The sequence below is a fragment of the Pygocentrus nattereri genome, chromosome 6 (assembly GCF_015220715.1).
Source record: "Pygocentrus nattereri isolate fPygNat1 chromosome 6, fPygNat1.pri, whole genome shotgun sequence".
NCBI classification, from domain to species: Eukaryota; Metazoa; Chordata; class Actinopteri; order Characiformes; family Serrasalmidae; genus Pygocentrus; species Pygocentrus nattereri.
In genome coordinates this window covers 13,689,835-13,710,333 of record NC_051216.1, presented here as the reverse complement: position 1 = coordinate 13,710,333, position 20,499 = coordinate 13,689,835, and the positions used below count along the sequence as shown (strand labels likewise).

Genomic DNA, 20,499 nt, shown 5'->3' with positions numbered 1-20,499 from the left:
TTTGACACTAAAATCCCCTCAGTGTTGATTTTTATGCCTTTTATTGGAACTGAAATATGGTATTGATTGTGCTTAGTGAAGGCTGAAAAGGCTCGTGTGCATCACACATATCACTTTTATGCAGTAGTGTCAATATGGTGTTTGCGAGAGGCTATTAAGCCTCATGAGTCTTTAGGGAGGTTTTAGTGAGGTGGCTATAAGCTGCGTAACGAGAGTGGCCAGGACCCTTTTTAGTTCTTCTCTCACGCGGCCAGGCTTTGCACTCTCACACATCCATTCCAAGGCTCGTATACGTTAACCTCAGCCTTGTCCGATTTGTTTCAGAAGTCCCGTAGAGACGAGACAAGGCCTGTTGGACTCATTTGAGTTGAATGCTTTATTTCGTCCTCATGGATTTCAAGTTTATTAGGGTGCGAGTTGCATTCTGCATTAACCCCAGCTGAACGCGCGATTAAGCCGATGATGGGCGAGCGGCTAACTGATAGAGCCCTGGGGCCGTGATGGTGAATAGAGCCTGTTAAAGCATCCCTGATCAGGCTAACGTCACTAATCTGGAAGCTCTGGCTGTCTTTGATCTTGATAAATGGTCCCCAAGCAGGCCGTAGCCACACCATGCATTAATAATGCACTGTCCTGTCTGTTTCAGTTAGGGAACCCGAAGCACCGAACTCATTGGGGAATTTGTTTTATGACATGCACTCTGATTAGCATCCAGTCAAGATTGGGCAAAGTGAGGCGGCAGTACAGTGTCACAGCTGTGTGTTTTGATTTCAAATTTTGGTGTAGGACAAAGAGTTGTGAAGGGACCTGCCTGTAACGGTAAACATGGCATCAATGATTGTGCCAGTTTTGCGTTCAACTGGAAGAAGAAGTGATAAGTCATGAGATGTGCACGGGCATATCCTGAAAGCTGCTTTCCTTTTCATGAAAGGACCTGCCTCAGTTTGCTTTCGCCTTAAAGAAGTCTTTATTTACTGTTGAGCGCCAGTTTTAGAGTAAGAGTAGTGGTACTACTAATTATTCTTACCTTTATTCATTAATGATTTGTAATTTTTTTTTTTTATTTGTAAAGTTATTACAGTTATTACTAATATTTACATGATTTTGCTTACAGTTGAAGGAAAGAGTAAAAAAAAAAGATACTTTTCCCTTTTGGAAGATGTAGTTCAGTAGGGATCCACAAGTAAAGTTTTATACATGAACTTTCATGCTTCTCACTTAGTTTAAATGTAATTAAAACACCTAACAGGTTTCAGCATGTTGCCTTGGTCATGGCATATTTTCTTTGAAGTCAAGTGTGTGTGCGTGTGCGTGTGTGTGTGCGTGTGTGTGTGCGTGTGTGTGTGCGTGTGTGTGTGTGTGTGTGCGTGCGTGCGTGCGTGTGTGTGCGCACATGTGTATATATAGCTCATTTAAAAAAAATAAAAAACTAACACAAAAGCAGTTTTTGATCCGATGGTAATAGTATGCTTTTTAAATGGGACATATCCTACCATTTTGTCATATTTGGTGCTCTTGAATTTTATTTTTACTCAGATATCTACTTCTAACAGTGCCCAAAACACTTTTCACCTTTCTCAGCCCCTCTTACAGTTAAGCATAAATTCCACAGATTTTCAAAGCCTGTGTATAATTAAATGCTTAACGTGTAAACAAGGTTAGCCAGAGTGGTTTTAAATGAAAGCTCAGTTCAAGGGAAACTGAGTCAGAATTGTTCACAGTGGTGTTGATAGAAACCAGACGTCGGAAGAGTTCAGTGCATCTAAAAGCTCCCTCACAAAGTTATTACATGAAATGGTAACTGATCTGTCCCTGATGTCTTGGATATTCTTAAACAATCGTTTTGATAATGTGCGTTATAAAGTCCATTGTTTATATAGAGGCATGCACCGGTGGCTGTGAATAGTCCCCAGACAAAGCCATTTATTTTTTCAGATTTACCACAATTTGAATAATATCAACGTTAGATATACAACTCGGACACATGTAAGGTCACTGGTGGTTTTGGATAGTAAATAAAATGGCTGTCTTTGTGTTATAGACATCATGAGCCCTGGTTCTGATCACCCCTGCTGTAAAGAAATCTGAGTCAGTTTCTCTACAATGCACAATTTTACATCAAACCACTGAATGACTATCAATGACAATATAATGCAGAAATTTTGAAAAAGTGGTGGAATTCCCCTATAATTGGGCTGTGTGTCACTGTGCCTTTAAGACCAATTTATTTAAATGACCTCTGATTGGCTGCTTCTGATTCATTCAGAAAGCAGTCCAGGCTGAAGAAACACTCCTTATAACTTAGGTGTAAATGGGCAAGGCTGAAATGCTTCAGATCGAATGTGTTGGTTTTTGTGAGCTCACAAAAACCATGTATTAAAAAGGGGCTGCTTTTGCAGTTTAGTGTCCGTAAATGTGTGTGTGTGTGTGTATGTATATATGTGTGTATTTATATATATGTGTGTGTGTGTGTGTGTGTGTGTAATTATATATATATATATATATATATATATATATATATATATATATATATATATATATATATATATATATAATTACACACACTGCTCAAAAAAATAAAGGGAACACTAAATAACACATCCTAGATCTGAATGAATGAAATATTCTCATCGATTACATTGATTTCCATTGATGATTTTTGTGTGATTTTGTTGTCAGCACATTCAACTTTGTACAGAACAAAGTATTCAATGAGAATATTTCATTCATTCAGATCTAGGATGTGTTATTTGAGTGTTCCCTTTATTTTATTGAGGTGTGTGTGTGTGTGTGTGTGTGTGTGTGTGTGTGTGTGTGCTATTTATGTATACACTGTACTGTATATTTACATACTTACTCAAACTTTAAACAGAGAAGACTTGGGTGTTTTAAATGATTTGCAATTTTATTTATTTAATTTGCAGCAAACAACCTCAGATTGTCATACCGTCTGGCATCTTCCCCTATACCTGAAACACTAGCAGTGCAGCAATGAGGAGGAGTTTCAGGAAAGCTTAGATATTTCTGCTGGAGTCTTGTGAGTCACGGCTACCCAGCCACAGAGTCCAGCCAGCAAGGTTCCAGCTGGAGGTTAAATGACCTGCTGTGGTCCAGTACAGCGCTGCCATTGTCATGGCAGTAGTACAGCCTGACTTTGCGTTCCAGTCTTGTCACCTTTGGATCACCTGTAGGTCAGGATAAAGCAGGCATGTGTGCATGTGGCGGTGCACTGCAATCAGAGGCTGGTCATCATTCTGCTCTTTGCCTGTTGTAATGTTATGAGCCAGACCAGACGGCCAGAGCAGGTGAAGTAAAGGTTACCATTGTGTGCCGTGTGTGTGTGTGTGTGTGTGTGTGTGTGTGTGTGTGTGTGTGTGCGCCCACACGCCCACCTGTGTTTGAACTTTAGCCCCAGGCTTGTTCTCTCTCAGACATTCTTGTGGTGCATGTGGTTTAAATGTGCAGTTTCTGCCTCTGGTATACATGACTCGCCATTTGGATTCACTTAAGTTTGGGTTCAGTTTGTTCTAGGAAATTGAAATCTATTGATATTTGTACACTTGGTGATCAATTATATTGAGCAGAGTTTTGCCATTACATTACCTGTACTGAAGTGGAATTGACCTTAACTCTACACTTGATCAATGAGCCTGTCCTGCTGGCAGTGCTTATGGTGGGTAGATTAATAAGGTCACACAGGAAATCAAAGGGTTCTGTATTTATAGATGCAGGCTAAATCAGATATTCAACAAAGCACATATCTTGGCATATAAGTATGCCCACTCACATTATTATTATTATTATTATTATTATTATTATTATTATTATTAGTTGTGTGGAAGTCAGCAGCACAGCTGCTTAGAAAGAAGTGTTTTCCCTTCCGCCTTATTTGCACTTTTAGAGAGGCCGAACAATGCAGGCTGCCAAAGGCCTCATGAACACAGGCCTTTCTTGCTGAGTGAACGAACACTAAGTTTGTAGCGTCGCCTTGTTGCCAACAAACAGAAAAAACAGCCAGCCTGTGCATTGCTTGGGATTTGTCTGAGGAAAAAGAGGCGGGAGTTGAGCAGAACTTGAAATGAAACTGAAAAGACGTTGCAGAAATAAGCCGAACACTTTCATTCTTTGGAATTTACTAGGACCCCTCCTGATCACCGACGGTGAAGTGGAGATTCACGCTCGTCTGCATAAGTGCTGAGCCGACAGAAAAGCCAGAACTTTTACTGCGAGTCAGGATGTATGTTGTTATGAGTGCATTGTTTTTGGTCTCACCTTTTACCTTCTTTAAAGGAATTCTTCAAGCAGAAATGCTAACAGGGCTGGTAATGAATGAACACAAGGCACCAGTTAGCAAGAGCCCATTAGAATAAAAATATTTCACAGACCTAGGACCTCATTTATTAAAGACACTTCAGTCTCATTCTGAAGTAGTCCTTAAGATAAATACTCAGCTTTTGAGCACAGGTCATTTATATATTTTCATAAATGAAGCATGTACACATTTTCACTTCAAATTGACTTTGAAGAAATCACTACTTAAAACATATATATATATATATATATATATATATATATATATATATATATATATATATATATATATATATATATATATATATATATATATATATATATATAGAGAGAGAGAGAGAGAGAGAGAGAGAGAGAGAGAGAGAGAGAGAGAGATTTGTGTGTGTGTGTGTGTGCACAGTGTTGGGCACCTAAGTGTGTGTAAACTTCAAAATGAAAAAAAATCTTGAATAAAGTAAAAAGTTATTAATTATTATTAAATTATTATAATAACTATTAAAACTATAAAAATCAGTTATGTTGTGCGTGTTAAATTCGATCACCAGCACACTTGATTTACCATAGCACAGCATTGATTTAATCAAACCAAGTGTTGGATGATAATTACAAGTAATACTTTTAGTAATTCCTTGAGGTTTTGAAATTTACATTTAAACAAACATTTTGCATTTTGACATGCATAAAATCACTTTTTATTGAATTAATGTTATTTGTATTTATTATTATTAGTGTTTTAATGAGCAAATAAGCACTGCAAAGATAAACATCTTTACTGTGTGTGTGTGTGTGTGTGTGTATAAAATCTGCTACAAAACCTTGCATCATAATGGCAACAGGACAAGGAAAAAGCATGCTTTACTTTTAATGTAAGACAAGGTAGCCACATTTTCTTCTGAGTAATTTTGCATGATTTCTTTTGGTCGATTCGTCATGAAATTTAAAAGAGCAACAGGCATTTTCAAATTCTGTCAGAAACTGACCAATAAGGGAGATACAAGGTTTTGTTTGGACCTTTCGCTCCCTCTTTTTTTCTTCATTTGGAAACAGCAGCTGCTTCTTACGTGTAAACATTTCATGATAGATGTCCCAATCTGTGCGGTGCATGCCTGTCGTATTTCATCAGATTCATCTACATGCATCAGCCACGCATATCACTGTATAGTAGTGTGACCCACTGATACATCACATTCCCACACTGAGTTTGATACTTAAGTTTCTTTCTGTCTGTCTGTGTGATTCAGACACAGAGATAAGAGCACATAAACTATTCAGTGCCGTTTTCCTTTTGGTTTAGTATGAAAGCATGTCTACATTTTGTCTTTGTCTTTGCTATTGTTATCGTTGCATCCTAGAATGCTGCCACACACAAAGCAAAACCGCTCAGGTAGATAAGCCATAAAGCTGTGTGTTTTTACTGATAAACAGTTAGCAGATAAAAGGAAGCATGACCTGCCAGTCAAGCATGGAAGAGTGCAAAATACAAACCTAGATATTTTTGGGGAATAAAATGTTTAGTTACAGATCTGCCACAGCTGGAAAATGCTCAGTCGTGTGTGGTGAGGATCGGTTGGCGTGGTATGGCAGTATACAAGCAGGGGACACAGGTTAGGCAGCAAAATGGAGCAACAGAAATGGTCCACAATTACTTGGGATCAAAGCTTGTTCCATTCATGTTTTAGAAGTTATTTTGTATTCTCCTGTGAAGTGAGGTTCTGTGGAAATGATGTATAGATATAAAACCATGCAGTAACCAGCAGAGGTGTGTCTATTGTTAGCACTTTTGGGTGAAGTGTTGCTTTAACTGCCAGGACTGGCCTGGAGCTACTGGCTGATGACTGAGTGTGAGAGGCCCGATGAAAGCTTTGGTCTTCTCATCACAGGACAGAGCTGCGATTTGTTATCAGCCCTTCTTCCTGAGCACTACCCTCATCTGCTTCTTGCATGACTTCTATTTAGAGGATAACCTCTTTTTCTCCCCCTCACATGGTCTCATGTTCTTCATTCAATGTGGAAAACAAACTGGGTGTGTAGAACCTGCCAGACAGGTAACTGACTGACTGACAGACACACACACACACACACACACACACACACACACACACACACACACACACACACACACACACACAACAGAGTGCCTGTCCTGCATTCAGCTTCTCCTGTGAAGTTCTCCTGATGCTCTGAAGAAAGCTGACCCCTTTGGGGAAATATATGGCTGTTTTGCTGTTTTGCCTGGCGTTTGTTATGGTTCTAATTTCGAGAGAAAAGAGAACTCTGTGTTGCTGAAAGAAAGTCTGTGGTGAGTGGCAGGCGTTTGATGTCTCTGCGCTTGGGCCAGAAATGGGATAGAAGTAATGTTTATGATTTTATTTTTGTGACATTTTTAAAGTTGAGGAAGCTGAGTCAGCCAAAAGGGGCTGGCTGAAATATGCAAACAAGCCTTGAATGAGTCAGTTTTATATTGTGCTCTGAACATCCTGACCAATCATACATCTTTTGTGGGTGTTCTCATAATCAAGGCATTCATGTCATCCAACAAACATAAATGACGTGATTCAAAATAAATGCAACTAATGTTAAGTTCTTACAAGTCGTAGCACAGTTGCAGTAAGTAGAATTGCAGTATGCTGTCTTGTCCATATTGTACAAGTTTAGGAGTTCTAAGCATTTTTCTTTGTTAGTAGTGAAGTATGTGTACTGAAAAGCACGTTTCTAGCTTGCACAACGCATTTTTAAGTAAGTTGAAAAACTATCAACTTTTGTGCTGTCGATCCACAGCTGACCAAGTCAGTCACTCGTCCAACATGGGAGGTAAAAGCTTGTTTTGGCTGTTTTAGAATCAGTTCTTGTGTTTAGGACAGATCCGTGTGATGTACAGGCTTCAGCAAGATTATATTATCAGTCGTACTCCTTTTTTAAATGAGCTAATTTACTTGTCTACAATGGTTCAGCTCTGATTACAAGCGTGGTGTAGCACAGTGGCAAGATAAATTAATAGGCTAATGCATTTTCTCAACTGAGTATCTGTTGGTCAGACTGCTGTTAATAAACCCTTCCACTCTGATTCTCATACATTTTGGGTAAGAGGCCGCTACTGAATCTGCATTGATGCAGTCTTCAGTTCACTCATGAGCTCCTCTTTCTATGCCACAATGAGAAATGGGACACCCTGCAGCCTTGCAGTGCATGTGCAACTGGACTGCAAGTGTGTCAATTTGGGACAGGAATGTAGTGGTAGTGGTAGTAGTGCTAGTGGTATTGGTATTGGTAGTGATAGTAGTAGTAGTGGTGGTAGTGATAGTTGTGGTGGTGGTGGTGGTGGTGGTGGTGGTGGTGGTGGTGGTGGTGGTAATGGTGGTGGTGGTAGTAGTAGTCCTAGCAGCAGTTTTAGTGGTAGTAGTATTAGTAGCAGTATTAGCAGTAGTATTAGTGGTAGTAGGATTAGCAGCAGTATTAGTGGTAGTAGGATTAGTAGCAGTATTAGTGGTAGTAGGATTAGTAGCAGTATTAGTGGTAGTAGGATTAGTAGCAGTATTAGTGGTAGTAGGATTAGCAGCAGTATTAGTGGTAGTAGGATTAGTAGCAGTATTAGTGGTAGTAGTATTAGAAGCAGTATTAGTGGTAGTAGGATTAGTAGCAGTATTAGTGGAAGTAGGATTAGTAGCAGTATTAGTGGTAGTAGGATTAGCAGCAGTATTAGTGGTAGTAGGATTAGCAGCAGTATTAGCAGTAGTATTAGTGGTAGTAGGATTAGAAGCAGTATTAGTGGTAGTATTAGAAGCAGTATTAGTGGTAGTAGTATTAGAAGCAGTATTAGTGGTAGTAGTATTAGAAGCAGTATTAGTGGTAGTAGGATTAGCAGCAGTATTAGCAGTAGTATTAGTGGTAGTAGGATTAGAAGCAGTATTAGTGGTAGTAGGATTAGTAGCAGTATTAGTGGTAGTATTAGAAGCAGTATTAGTGGTAGTAGTATTAGAAGCAGTATTAGTGGTAGTAGTATTAGAAGCAGTATTAGTGGTAGTAGGATTAGTAGCAGTATTAGTGGTAGTAGTATTAGAAGCAGTATTAGTGGTAGTAGGATTAGTAGCAGTATTAGTGGTAGTAGGATTAGTAGCAGTATTAGTGGTAGTAGTATTAGAAGCAGTATTAGTGGTAGTAGGATTAGTAGCAGTATTAGTGGAAGTAGGATTAGTAGCAGTATTAGTATTAGTGGTAGTAGGATTAGAAGCAGTATTAGTGGTAGTAGGATTAGTAGCAGTATTAGTATTAGTGGTAGTAGGATTAGCAGCAGTATTAGTGGTAGTAGGATTAGCAGCAGTATTAGCAGTAGTATTAGTGGTAGTAGGATTAGTAGCAGTATTAGTGGTAGTAGGATTAGTAGCAGTATTAGTGGTAGTAGTATTAGAAGCAGTATTAGTGGAAGTAGGATTAGTAGCAGTATTAGTGGTAGTAGGATTAGCAGCAGTATTAGTGGTAGTAGGATTAGTAGCAGTATTAGTGGTAGTAGTATTAGAAGCAGTATTAGTGGTAGTAGGATTAGCAGCAGTATTAGTGGAAGTAGGATTAGTAGCAGTATTAGTGGTAGTAGTATTAGAAGCAGTATTAGTGGAAGTAGGATTAGTAGCAGTATTAGTGGTAGTAGGATTAGCAGCAGTATTAGTGGTAGTAGGATTAGCAGCAGTATTAGCAGTAGTATTAGTGGTAGTAGGATTAGAAGCAGTATTAGTGGTAGTATTAGAAGCAGTATTAGTGGTAGTAGTATTAGAAGCAGTATTAGTGGTAGTAGTATTAGAAGCAGTATTAGTGGTAGTAGGATTAGCAGCAGTATTAGCAGTAGTATTAGTGGTAGTAGGATTAGAAGCAGTATTAGTGGTAGTAGGATTAGTAGCAGTATTAGTGGTAGTATTAGAAGCAGTATTAGTGGTAGTAGTATTAGAAGCAGTATTAGTGGAAGTAGGATTAGTAGCAGTATTAGTGGTAGTAGGATTAGCAGCAGTATTAGTGGTAGTAGGATTAGTAGCAGTATTAGTGGTAGTAGTATTAGAAGCAGTATTAGTGGTAGTAGGATTAGCAGCAGTATTAGTGGAAGTAGGATTGGTAGCAGTATTAGTGGTAGTAGTATTAGAAGCAGTATTAGTGGAAGTAGGATTAGTAGCAGTATTAGTGGTAGTAGGATTAGTAGCAGTATTAGTGGTAGTAGGATTAGCAGCAGTATTAGCAGTAGTATTAGTGGTAGTAGGATTAGAAGCAGTATTAGTGGTAGTATTAGAAGCAGTATTAGTGGTAGTAGTATTAGAAGCAGTATTAGTGGTAGTAGTATTAGAAGCAGTATTAGTGGTAGTAGGATTAGCAGCAGTATTAGCAGTAGTATTAGTGGTAGTAGGATTAGAAGCAGTATTAGTGGTAGTAGGATTAGTAGCAGTATTAGTGGTAGTATTAGAAGCAGTATTAGTGGTAGTAGTATTAGAAGCAGTATTAGTGGTAGTAGTATTAGAAGCAGTATTAGTGGTAGTAGGATTAGTAGCAGTATTAGTGGTAGTAGTATTAGAAGCAGTATTAGTGGTAGTAGGATTAGAAGCAGTATTAGTGGTAGTAGTATTAGAAGCAGTATTAGTGGTAGTAGGATTAGCAGCAGTACTAGCATTAGTATTAGTGGTAGTAGGATTAGAAGCAGTATTAGTGGTAGTATTAGAAGCAGTATTAGTGGTAGTAGTATTAGAAGCAGTATTAGTGGTAGTAGGATTAGCAGCAGTATTAGCAGTAGTATTAGTGGTAGTAGGATTAGAAGCAGTATTAGTGGTAGTAGGATTAGTAGCAGTATTAGTGGTAGTAGTATTAGAAGCAGTATTAGTGGTAGTAGGATTAGCAGCAGTATTAGTGGAAGTAGGATTGGTAGCAGTATTAGTGGTAGTAGTATTAGAAGCAGTATTAGTGGAAGTAGGATTAGTAGCAGTATTAGTGGTAGTAGGATTAGTAGCAGTATTAGTGGTAGTAGGATTAGCAGCAGTATTAGCAGTAGTATTAGTGGTAGTAGGATTAGAAGCAGTATTAGTGGTAGTATTAGAAGCAGTATTAGTGGTAGTAGTATTAGAAGCAGTATTAGTGGTAGTAGTATTAGAAGCAGTATTAGTGGTAGTAGGATTAGCAGCAGTATTAGCAGTAGTATTAGTGGTAGTAGGATTAGAAGCAGTATTAGTGGTAGTAGGATTAGTAGCAGTATTAGTGGTAGTATTAGAAGCAGTATTAGTGGTAGTAGTATTAGAAGCAGTATTAGTGGTAGTAGTATTAGAAGCAGTATTAGTGGTAGTAGGATTAGTAGCAGTATTAGTGGTAGTAGGATTAGAAGCAGTATTAGTGGTAGTAGGATTAGAAGCAGTATTAGTGGTAGTAGTATTACAAGCAGTATTAGTGGTAGTAGGATTAGCAGCAGTACTAGCAGTAGTATTAGTGGTAGTAGGATTAGAAGCAGTATTAGTGGTAGTATTAGAAGCAGTATTAGTGGTAGTAGTATTAGAAGCAGTATTAGTGGTAGTAGGATTAGCAGCAGTATTAGCAGTAGTATTAGTGGTAGTAGGATTAGAAGCAGTATTAGTGGTAGTAGGATTAGTAGCAGTATTAGTGGTAGTATTTGAAGCAGTATTAGTGGTAGTAGTAGGATTAGCAGCGGTATTAGTGGTAGTAGTATTAGCAGCAGTATTAGTGGTACTAGGATTAGCAGCAGTATTAGTGGTAGTAGGATTAGCAGCAGTATTAGCAGTAGTATTAGTGGTAGTAGGATTAGTAGCAGTATTAGTGGTAGTAGGATTAGTAGCAGTATTAGTGGTAGTAGTATTAGAAGCAGTATTAGTTGAAGTAGGATTAGTAGCAGTATTAGTGGTAGTAGGATTAGCAGCAGTATTAGTGGTAGTAGGATTAGTAGCAGTATTAGTGGTAGTAGTATTAGAAGCAGTATTAGTGGTAGTAGGATTAGTAGCAGTATTAGTGGTAGTAGGATTAGTAGCAGTATTAGTGGTAGTAGTATTAGAAGCAGTATTAGTGGTAGTAGTATTAGAAGCAGTATTAGTGGTAGTAGGATTAGTAGCAGTATTAGAAGCAGTATTAGTGGTAGTAGGATTAGCAGCAGTATTAGCAGTAGTATTAGTGGTAGTAGGATTAGAAGCAGTATTAGTGGTAGTAGGATTAGTAGCAGTATTAGTGGTAGTATTAGAAGCAGTATTAGTGGTAGTAGTAGGATTAGCAGCGGTATTAGTGGTAGTAGTATTAGCAGCAGTATTAGTGGTACTAGGATTAGCAGCAGTATTAGTGGTAGTAGGATTAGCAGCAGTATTAGCAGTAGTATTAGTGGTAGTAGGATTAGTAGCAGTATTAGTGGTAGTAGGATTAGTAGCAGTATTAGTGGTAGTAGTATTAGAAGCAGTATTAGTGGAAGTAGGATTAGTAGCAGTATTAGTGGTAGTAGGATTAGCAGCAGTATTAGTGGTAGTAGGATTAGTAGCAGTATTAGTGGTAGTAGTATTAGAAGCAGTATTAGTGGTAGTAGGATTAGTAGCAGTATTAGTGGAAGTAGGATTAGTAGCAGTATTAGTGGTAGTAGGATTAGTAGCAGTATTAGTGGTAGTAGTATTAGAAGCAGTATTAGTGGTAGTAGTATTAGAAGCAGTATTAGTGGTAGTAGGATTAGTAGCAGTATTAGCTGTAGTATTAGTGGTAGTAGGATTAGCAGCAGTATTAGTGGTAGTAGTAGGATTAGCAGCGGTATTAGTGGTAGTAGTATTAGCAGCAGTATTAGTGGTAGTAGGATTAGCAGCAGTATTAGTGGCAGCAGTATTAGTGGTAGTAGGATTAGCAGTAATAAAACCGTTTCTAAAAAGGTTGTGACGCTGTACAAAATCTAAATAAAAACGTTTGCAATAAGAGTGCAATAAGGTGCAAATAATTTAAACCCTATGTATTAAATTTAAAATCAGCAACATGGCTACTTTCACAGAGCCTGTAAAAGTGGCGCAAATCTGATTTTCTCTCCAAATCCTTTTTTTTTTGGATGTTCACGTTATCTTTTAAATATGATCTGTATGCGACATCAGTCTGAACAGATCTGGCTCCTAAACCGACCCACATGTGCAAAGGAACAATACTCCTGGAGCTTCAGTTTTGTCTTCGCCAGCATCACAGGAGCGATTATGATGTTCCAGTGGTTTGCAGCTGAACACATCACCCACAATGTGTTCGAGTTCACTGTATAAAGGGCCGGGTATTCGGCCACTGCCACTTCTTTGGTTCCTGTCCTCAGATTCTTTAAATGCTACTGCCTCAGGCTCCTCTTGCCGCACTCGGCCGTTTCGTTTGAAACCTCTTCAAGCACGAAGCGGCTGCGATGAATCTCCTCCATTTTTTAAACAGAAACAGCAGCCTGATTGTTTGAGTCTAGAGTTGTACTGATGTAAAAGTTGCATGAATTCCAGTCTGGCTGTTCAGACAGAGTTGCATTGCCGCAGATCGGATACTGATCAGATTTTAGCACCACATATGAAAGCGTCTCAAATCGAAATTGAAAATGTTAGATTCAGTGCATTTTTTTGCTGTTCACACAGCCACACATCTGTGTCACAAATGAGGAAAAAGATTGGATTTGGGCCACTTTTACCTTATATGATCAGGGTCCAGAAACGCCGCCACCTTCTCTGGGCTTGAGCTCAATTAAGATTGACTGAGTCAAATTAGAAAAATGTCTTGTGGTTCCTTGGTGGTATGGGGTTGCAGAAATGTGTTTCTGGCAACAAATTCAAAATGGGCATTTGTTTTTCAAAGAACAATAAAAAAAAAAGCCCAGTTTCAACATATGTTGTCTTTGTACTATTTTAAATCAAATATAGGGTTTAACTGATCATTACATTCCGTTTTTATTTTTACATTTCGCACAGCGTCCCAACTTTTTTGGAACCAAGGTTGTAGTAGTAGCAGTAGCAGTAGCAGCAGCTACTATGTATATAGTGCGCTGGTTGAGAATGTAAGCAACTCGGAGTACTGTGAGTTCTGTTTCAAGTCAGTGATATGGACACGTACACTGTGACACAAAATAATACCAGCTGCTCAGTTCCACAGTGACATACAATGATACATGTGTGTTGGTGTCATAGAGAGGGTGAGAGAATGTAAGTACATGCCTGTGATACTATGTGTTAGCTATGTGTAAACAGGCCTTCATATAGAACGCTTTACATGTCCGCTGTGCAGTGTCCAGTCATTTACAAGTAACAGCTAACAGTCAAATTAATTATAATAATTTTTGATTTTCATGATTCACATCAGTTTAAAAATGAACTGTGTGGGAGTGCTCTAGTGTAGCATCTGGCTGAGATAGCAGCATCCTATCTTCAAGGCCTGAGTTTGAATTTAGATTAGAGATGGACTCGTCAGTGTTTGATACCGATCACCTTTCAGCACGATTGGCTGATAGCCGATGCAAGGTTGAGGTTGGATGCCACATTTGAGCAGAAGTGGTTCCCGTTAGTGCTCCTTCAGAGGCTCTGCTCCCCCAAATTCATGGAAGTGACAAAAAAATACATCAGACTTGTCACATTAACTCATTAACTTTCATGTTGCTGTTTGTTTTTTTTTTTTGTTTGTTTTTTTTTGGCTCTCCTGAAAAGTTATTGTTTCATTTTGAAGACGCAGTGAGTTTTGTTCAGACGGTTTGTTATATTTAGTAGGAGCATGTTATTTGTAGATTATTATTGGTAGATAATAGTTTAACAAAAATGTATCCATATTGGACTGTTGCTTAGATTTTTGAAACAATATTATAGTAATACAGACATGTGTATTGCACCTCAGAAAAGAACAGTTTAAGCCAAGAAAAGATTTAGCATTTATTTGCGTTTGTAAATCTTTGTCCTTAATACTAATTCAGTTGAGTCTAGTCCCAGTTTCTTTTAGAAGCAAGTGTGTGTGTGTGTGTGTGTGTGTGTGTGTGTGTGTGTGTGTGTGTGTGTGTGTGTGTGCGTGTGTGTGCGTGCGTGTGCGTGTGCATGCTGGCATCAGCATCAATAGATACACTATATTGCCAAAAGTTTTCGCTCGCCTGCCTTCACACGCATATGAACTATTCTTAATCCATAGGGTTTAATATGATGTTGGCCCACCCTTTGTAGCTATAACAGCTTCAACTCTTCTGGGAAGGATTTCCACAAGGTTTAGGAGTGTGTTTATGGGAAATTTTGACCATTCTTCTAGAAGCGCATTTGTGAGGTCAGCCACTGATGTTGGACGAGAAGGCCTGGCTTGCAGTCTCTGCTCTGATTCATTCCAAAGGTGTTCTGTCAGGTTGAGGTCAGGACTCTGTGCAGGCCAGTCAAGTTGTTCACCAAACTACCTCATCAATGTCTTTATGGACCTTGCTTTGTGCACTAGTGCGCAGACATGTTGGAGCAGTAAGGGGCCATCCCCAAACTGTTGCCGCAAAGTTGGGAGCATGAAATTGTCCAAAATCTCTTGGCCTGCTGAAGTATTAAGAGTTCCTTTCACTGGAACTAAGGGGCCGAGCCCAACTCCTGATAAACAACCCCACAACATAATCCCCCTTCACCAAACTTTATACTTGGCACAATGCAGTCAGACAAGTACCGTTCTCCTGGCAACCGCCAAACCCAGACACGTCCATCGGATTGCCAGGCGGAGAAGTGTGATTCATCACTCCAGAGAACACGTCTCCACTGCTCTAGAGTCCAGTAGTGGCGCTTTACACCACTGCATTCGACACTTTGCATTGCACTTGGTGATGTAAGACTTAGATGCAGCTGCTCGGCCATGGCAGAAAGTTGGCGACCTCTGCGCACTATGCACCTCAGCATACCCTGCCCCGCTTTGTCATTTTGCGCGGCCTGCCACTTCGTGGCTGAGTTGCTGTCGTTCCCAGGTGCTTCCCCTTTGTTATAATGCCACTGATCTTTGACTGTGGAATATTTAGTAGTGAGGAAATTTCCTGACTGGACTCTGCAGGCCTAGGTGCTTGGTTTTATATACCTGTGGCCATGGAAGTGATTGGAACGCCTGTATTTAGTAATTTGAATGGGCGAGTGAATACTTTTGGCAATATAGTGTATGTACATAAAAAAATGTCACATCAGTCCAGAATTGTCTTCCTTTAGCTTTATTAATGCTGGAGTTGCCTTAGAGCGGGATGCTAGAGAGCTGCTTCTGTCATTGCAGCTTTCTGTCACTGCTGACTTTTATAGCCTTTAGCTATGAATGACTAGCAGCTCTTTCAGGCAGCAGTCTTTAAGTGCACTGTTGGGTTCATGAACTTTTGACCTTAATCTCCATTTGTAAACTTCCTAAAAAAACCACAACAGCTGTTTGTGCCCTGTGCTCTGTGCATTGCGTTGCATGTTCCAGAAGAAGGAAAAGAAACGTGTGGCTTGCAGCTATAAAACTGAAATATCCTCCAAAGAGGATATACTGTGTGTTTGCCCATAAAAAATAGGCAAATTGCATATAACTGAGTTGAACCCCACCTTCAACAGGACAGCTGCTGTGAGAATGTAGGACTTCCTAACCCTGCAATGCACAAGCAGCCCACAGTCTCAACCACTCCACTTTCCCTCAGCAGTACCCACCTTGTTTACCTTGACTGATGCTCTGTGACCAACTGGAAACCAAAAACTGGCTTTGGCAATGAATCATACTCAAGGTTAAAGTTCAGGAAAATTGTGAATTGCAAAGAAAACAAATGCTGTGTTTTTCACATTTGCTATTAACTGTAGTGTAATTTCTTGTAATTGTCTCATTGCAAATGTTTTGATATGGTTCTACAGAACCACACAGTTATTGCTGCAAACAATCGCATGCCAATAGCCTGACGAAAGCCAGGAATGACTCCAGTCTGGGAAAAGGAAAAGCTTGTCTGCATCATGAGAATTTCATAAAGGTCATGTTTGACTGTGTGTGAGATGTGTATGTTTGTACATATGTCGTTCTACTGCTAGCACACACTGCCTGCAGTAACGTATGGCCACTTGTGCCGACATAATAGTCCTTGCTGTCGTCAGCAGACGCTCTGATGCGTTTTGCCACAGTAAAATGTGGCACTTTTACAGGGGCAGGTTTGACTTATGTGGCAGCAAATGCTGTAACTACCACAACTCACATAAATACCATATATAAAGCACTTTTTGATGGGCCTGAGTCTATTCCAGGACTTCAAGTGGCACAGAGACAGTAGATCTGCGCTGAAGTGATTCATCAGCGAGCGGTGGAGCATCTCATCTCTCCAGCCACAGATCATTTCATTTTATTTCATTTCTTTATTAGAGGGGCAGAGAAGAAGCAGCTGGGACTAGTCTCATTCTCAGGTGCCCTGTGCAAATGAAGCCAATAAATATCCAGAATATATGAATAAATGAAAGGATACAAAATGAACACAAGCTAATGAACAAAACAATGACAATAGGCACTGCCTCTGATCCTTGCTCTTTATGACCAAAATAAGAATTTTTTTTTTGTGTGTGTCTGTTTGAGAGAGAACAGTCCTCTCCCCAGGCGGCAAATACTCCTACCCCAGTTATTTGCACTGGACAAGAGTGTCTGCTGAATGATTAACTGTAAATGCAAATATTCTGGTTTTGGTTGCTCCTCCTGCGTGGTTTCAGAGTGATTTGTATCACGCTACAGTCTTAAACTAGCTTTGCCTTGCGTACTGCGTACTCCGCTGCGTACTGTTTCCAGAGGGGCGTGTTTATATGCTGGTATAACTCTACTGTTCTGGTCCTGGTTCAGCTTTGTGGTAGTGCCTAGCTACGCTTTCCTGGTCCTTGTTGGATTGTCTGGTCTAGCTCCTATTTTTCTGGTGCTGTTTGTGGGTTTAGATGGTACCACTGAAGTAGTCCCACACTGCAGATTCTCATTGGGATTTGGGTTGCTGAACTAGCTGTAGGGATTCTGGTTTCTTCACAGAAGATTAAGCTCATACTTTGCAACCTGAATTAACCCACTGATACACACTGGTGGGCAGGCCTAATAGCTGTGCACTGACAGGGGTTCAGAGCAGCAGCCATACATTTTCATAGAAATCATAGAATGCTCTATTAACATGGAGCTTCATTCACCAGCCATTCTTAACACAGAGTTTCTTATAACACACAGCTTTAATGTAGATTCTGATATTCACTTTCAATTAGTCTTATTGTAGCATAGTAGTGGAATAAAATGGTTAATAATTGTGAAAGTAGCATTTCAATGCTAAAATATAGTTGCCTGCAAATGTTTGGTCAGCCCTGGTCAAATTACATGAAAACATTGTGCATTCTCACACTTCTATTTTCATGCACAATAGCATGGTGCATTTCAGCTGCCTATAGATAAGTTGGCTTAATAACAAGCAGCCAAACACCCATGTGCTGTGAACATGACAACACAACCACAACTAACTGGCAGCATTTAAACTGTGGCCCAAAAAATAGATATTCTTGTCTTTTTGGACAAGAAAAAACAAAAAAACTGACTTGGACCTTTAGATAAAAGTGTCACAGTCATAGCATTGGACAGAAAATATTAAATGTTGAATTAATTTGTTTAGTTCTAGTTTGGATGAATAAAGACATTCACAAAAAGAACTTCATAGTAAAATAATAACTTCATAATAAAAAGAACTTTAGTCATTTCTGTCAAAGATATTAAAGTCGATGTCTTTAGCCAAATAATAATTTAAAAGGATTCACAAGTATATTTTAATACATTGTAATTTAAATGTTTTTTTTACATTTTGCAAAGTTTTGCAAAATGGAAATTTGTCTGTGTCCTGGAGCCCAACCAGGAGCTGAGTGTAAGGCAGACCTCCTGCTGCTGCACATGCTCTTGTTTATGCACCCAGACCAGAGCTATCTTTGCTTTTTTTTTTTTTTATGTGTGTCTGTTCCACTGTTCTGTGGGCGCACACACACACACACACACACACACACATATATATATATATATATATATATATATATATATACATACATACACACACACACACACACACACACACACACACACACACACACACACTCACTCACGTGTTATTTTGAATCTGTCTCACCCGTCAGAAACTCACCCTCACCCTGAAGACGTGAAGAAGTGTGTGTGTGTGTGTGTGTGTGTGTGTGTGTGTGTGTGTGTGTGTGTGTGTGTGTGTGTGTTGGTGTGAAGCAGTAGGCGAATCACACATTTACATTCTCTAAACTTTAAGGCAGATGAAAACCAGCTCTCATCTCCAGTACTTAAGTCAGGTCTGTGGAATGTATTTTTGTGCATGTGTTTACATTAAAAAATATACATATATATCTGTGTGTGTGTGTGAGTGCAGGAGGAATGCCTGCTCCTGACCAGAGCCCAGGTTCGGAGGAGGGTCTGCTGCTGCCAGTCAAAGAAGGACTAACCAGTCACAACATGGAGTCGGACAGCACAGCCAATAACATCCTGGCCTCTGTCAAAGAGCAAGTAAGAGCCTGGGAGTCTTCCTTAATTACTTTGTTTAATTACATGTGCGTATGTATATAGGAACAAAGCCTCATACGTTCATTTTTAACATTTTTTCAGGTTTTGACATAATTTGAAAATGCCTTTTGTCTTTTACATTGAGTGTGAATTTCATGATGAATGGCCCAAAAGAAGTGGCCCAGAATTACTTGGCAGAAAAAGTCTGGTTCCATTGACTTTACATTTAAAAGTTTTTTTTTTCCCTTCTGCTGTAAAGTAATAATTTAGCTATACAAGGTTTTTTTTTCCATCACTAGCAATACATAAAAACCAGCTTAAGAATCTCTTTTTTTTTCCCAGCCCAAGTAATCATTGTGTGGCTGGCATAAAGATAAATCAGTAGATCAGCAATAACATGCGAGTCTTATATGAGCTGCATGGAGCAAAGATTGTTGACACACACACACACACACACACACACACACACACACACACACACACACACATAAATATATGATTTAATTGGTATCCACATATAAATGTGCTGTTGAGTATTGACTATATGCTGCTGTCAGTGACGTTAGGTATGAATGAATGTGTGCTTGAGCTGTGTGTGAATGGCTGCTGTGGGACTGAGGAGAACAGAGTGACGTGTGTGTGTGTGTGTGTGTGTGTGTGTGTGTGTGTGTGTGTGTGTGAGAGTGAGAGAAGGAAACAGTGACTGATACGGTCTGCAACCCGAACCCCGTCTTATTTGCCGATTTAGAGAGAGAAAGTTTAAAAGAGATGATTGGGAGAGAGAGGTTGATGGAAAGAATATTTGAGAGAAAGAGAAATTTAGGAGGGTAGGCAAATAGAGACTTTAAAGGGGGGATAGAAAGAGAGTTTAAGAGGGGAGAGTGAAAGAGTTCAAGGGGAGAGAGAGAGGGAGAGGGAGAGAGAGAGATTCATAAGGAGGGAGAGATACAGAGAGAGAAATACAGACAGAAGCTTAGAGAATTTGTTTGTTTTGTATTTTTCCTTCTCCCCTTCTCGTCCTTCCTCACTGGCACTGATCCAAATTTCCTATTGTTGCCTTGAGTCAACAGGAAATGGAGCTCCATTGGAGAGCACCTGGCGATGTCACTTCCTCTTTCCTTGCGGAGTAGCACGCCTCTCTCTCTCTCTCTCTCTCTCTCTCTCTCTCTCTCTCTCTCGACACACTCTCTCTCTCACTCTCTCTCTCTCTCTCTTTCTCTCTGTCTCCCTCCTCAGACGTTCGCCCGCTCCAGCAGAGGAAGAGAAGCTGCGAGGAATTTATTTTAGCGCCTTGTCTCCTGGGAAACGTTCAGGCTTCCTCACACTGTAAACTAATCCCTCTCAGAGTTTAATGAGAGAGAGAGAGAGAGAAGTACAGAAAAGGAGAGAGTGTGTAGAGGAGAAAGAGGGAGGGGTGTGTTGAGGTCATTGTGGTAGTGAGGGAGTCGTGCATTTGTCGGTCTTTTTGGTCTTTTCCCTTTTTTTCCCAAGCAGAGGATTTGCTGGGATTTTTTTTTTTTCCGGATCAGGATCTTTTCGAGGAATCCGTGGGCTGTAAACATGCTGGAGTGTAGAGGAGCAGTCGGAGATGAGTACAGCCAGAGTGAGTCTGCTCTGCTCTCGTTTTGTTCAACTTTCTCTTACTTACTTCTTCAGAACTCTTCATTCTTATACACTTCTCATACTCTTTCCCCCTCTCTCTCACTCTCACGCTCA

At 39.7% G+C, this 20,499-nt stretch overlaps 1 protein-coding gene across 11 annotated transcripts in view; it reads left to right on the top strand.

Annotated features, from left to right (window-relative positions):
• Positions 1–20,499, top strand: part of LOC108423891 (plakophilin-4) — a 172,067-nt gene that overhangs the window by 30,885 nt on the left and 120,683 nt on the right. For 10 of the 11 annotated variants that reach the window (XM_017691505.2, XM_037539414.1, XM_037539413.1 and 7 more), the window contains exon 2: positions 18,653–18,786. In XM_017691505.2, coding sequence (XP_017546994.1) covers positions 18,658–18,786 — 129 coding nt within the window. In that variant the 5' untranslated portion in view covers positions 18,653–18,657. Of the gene's footprint in view, positions 1–18,652; positions 18,787–20,029; positions 20,387–20,499 lie in introns of those variants that run through there. The other variant, XM_017691513.2, reaches the window with a different exon arrangement.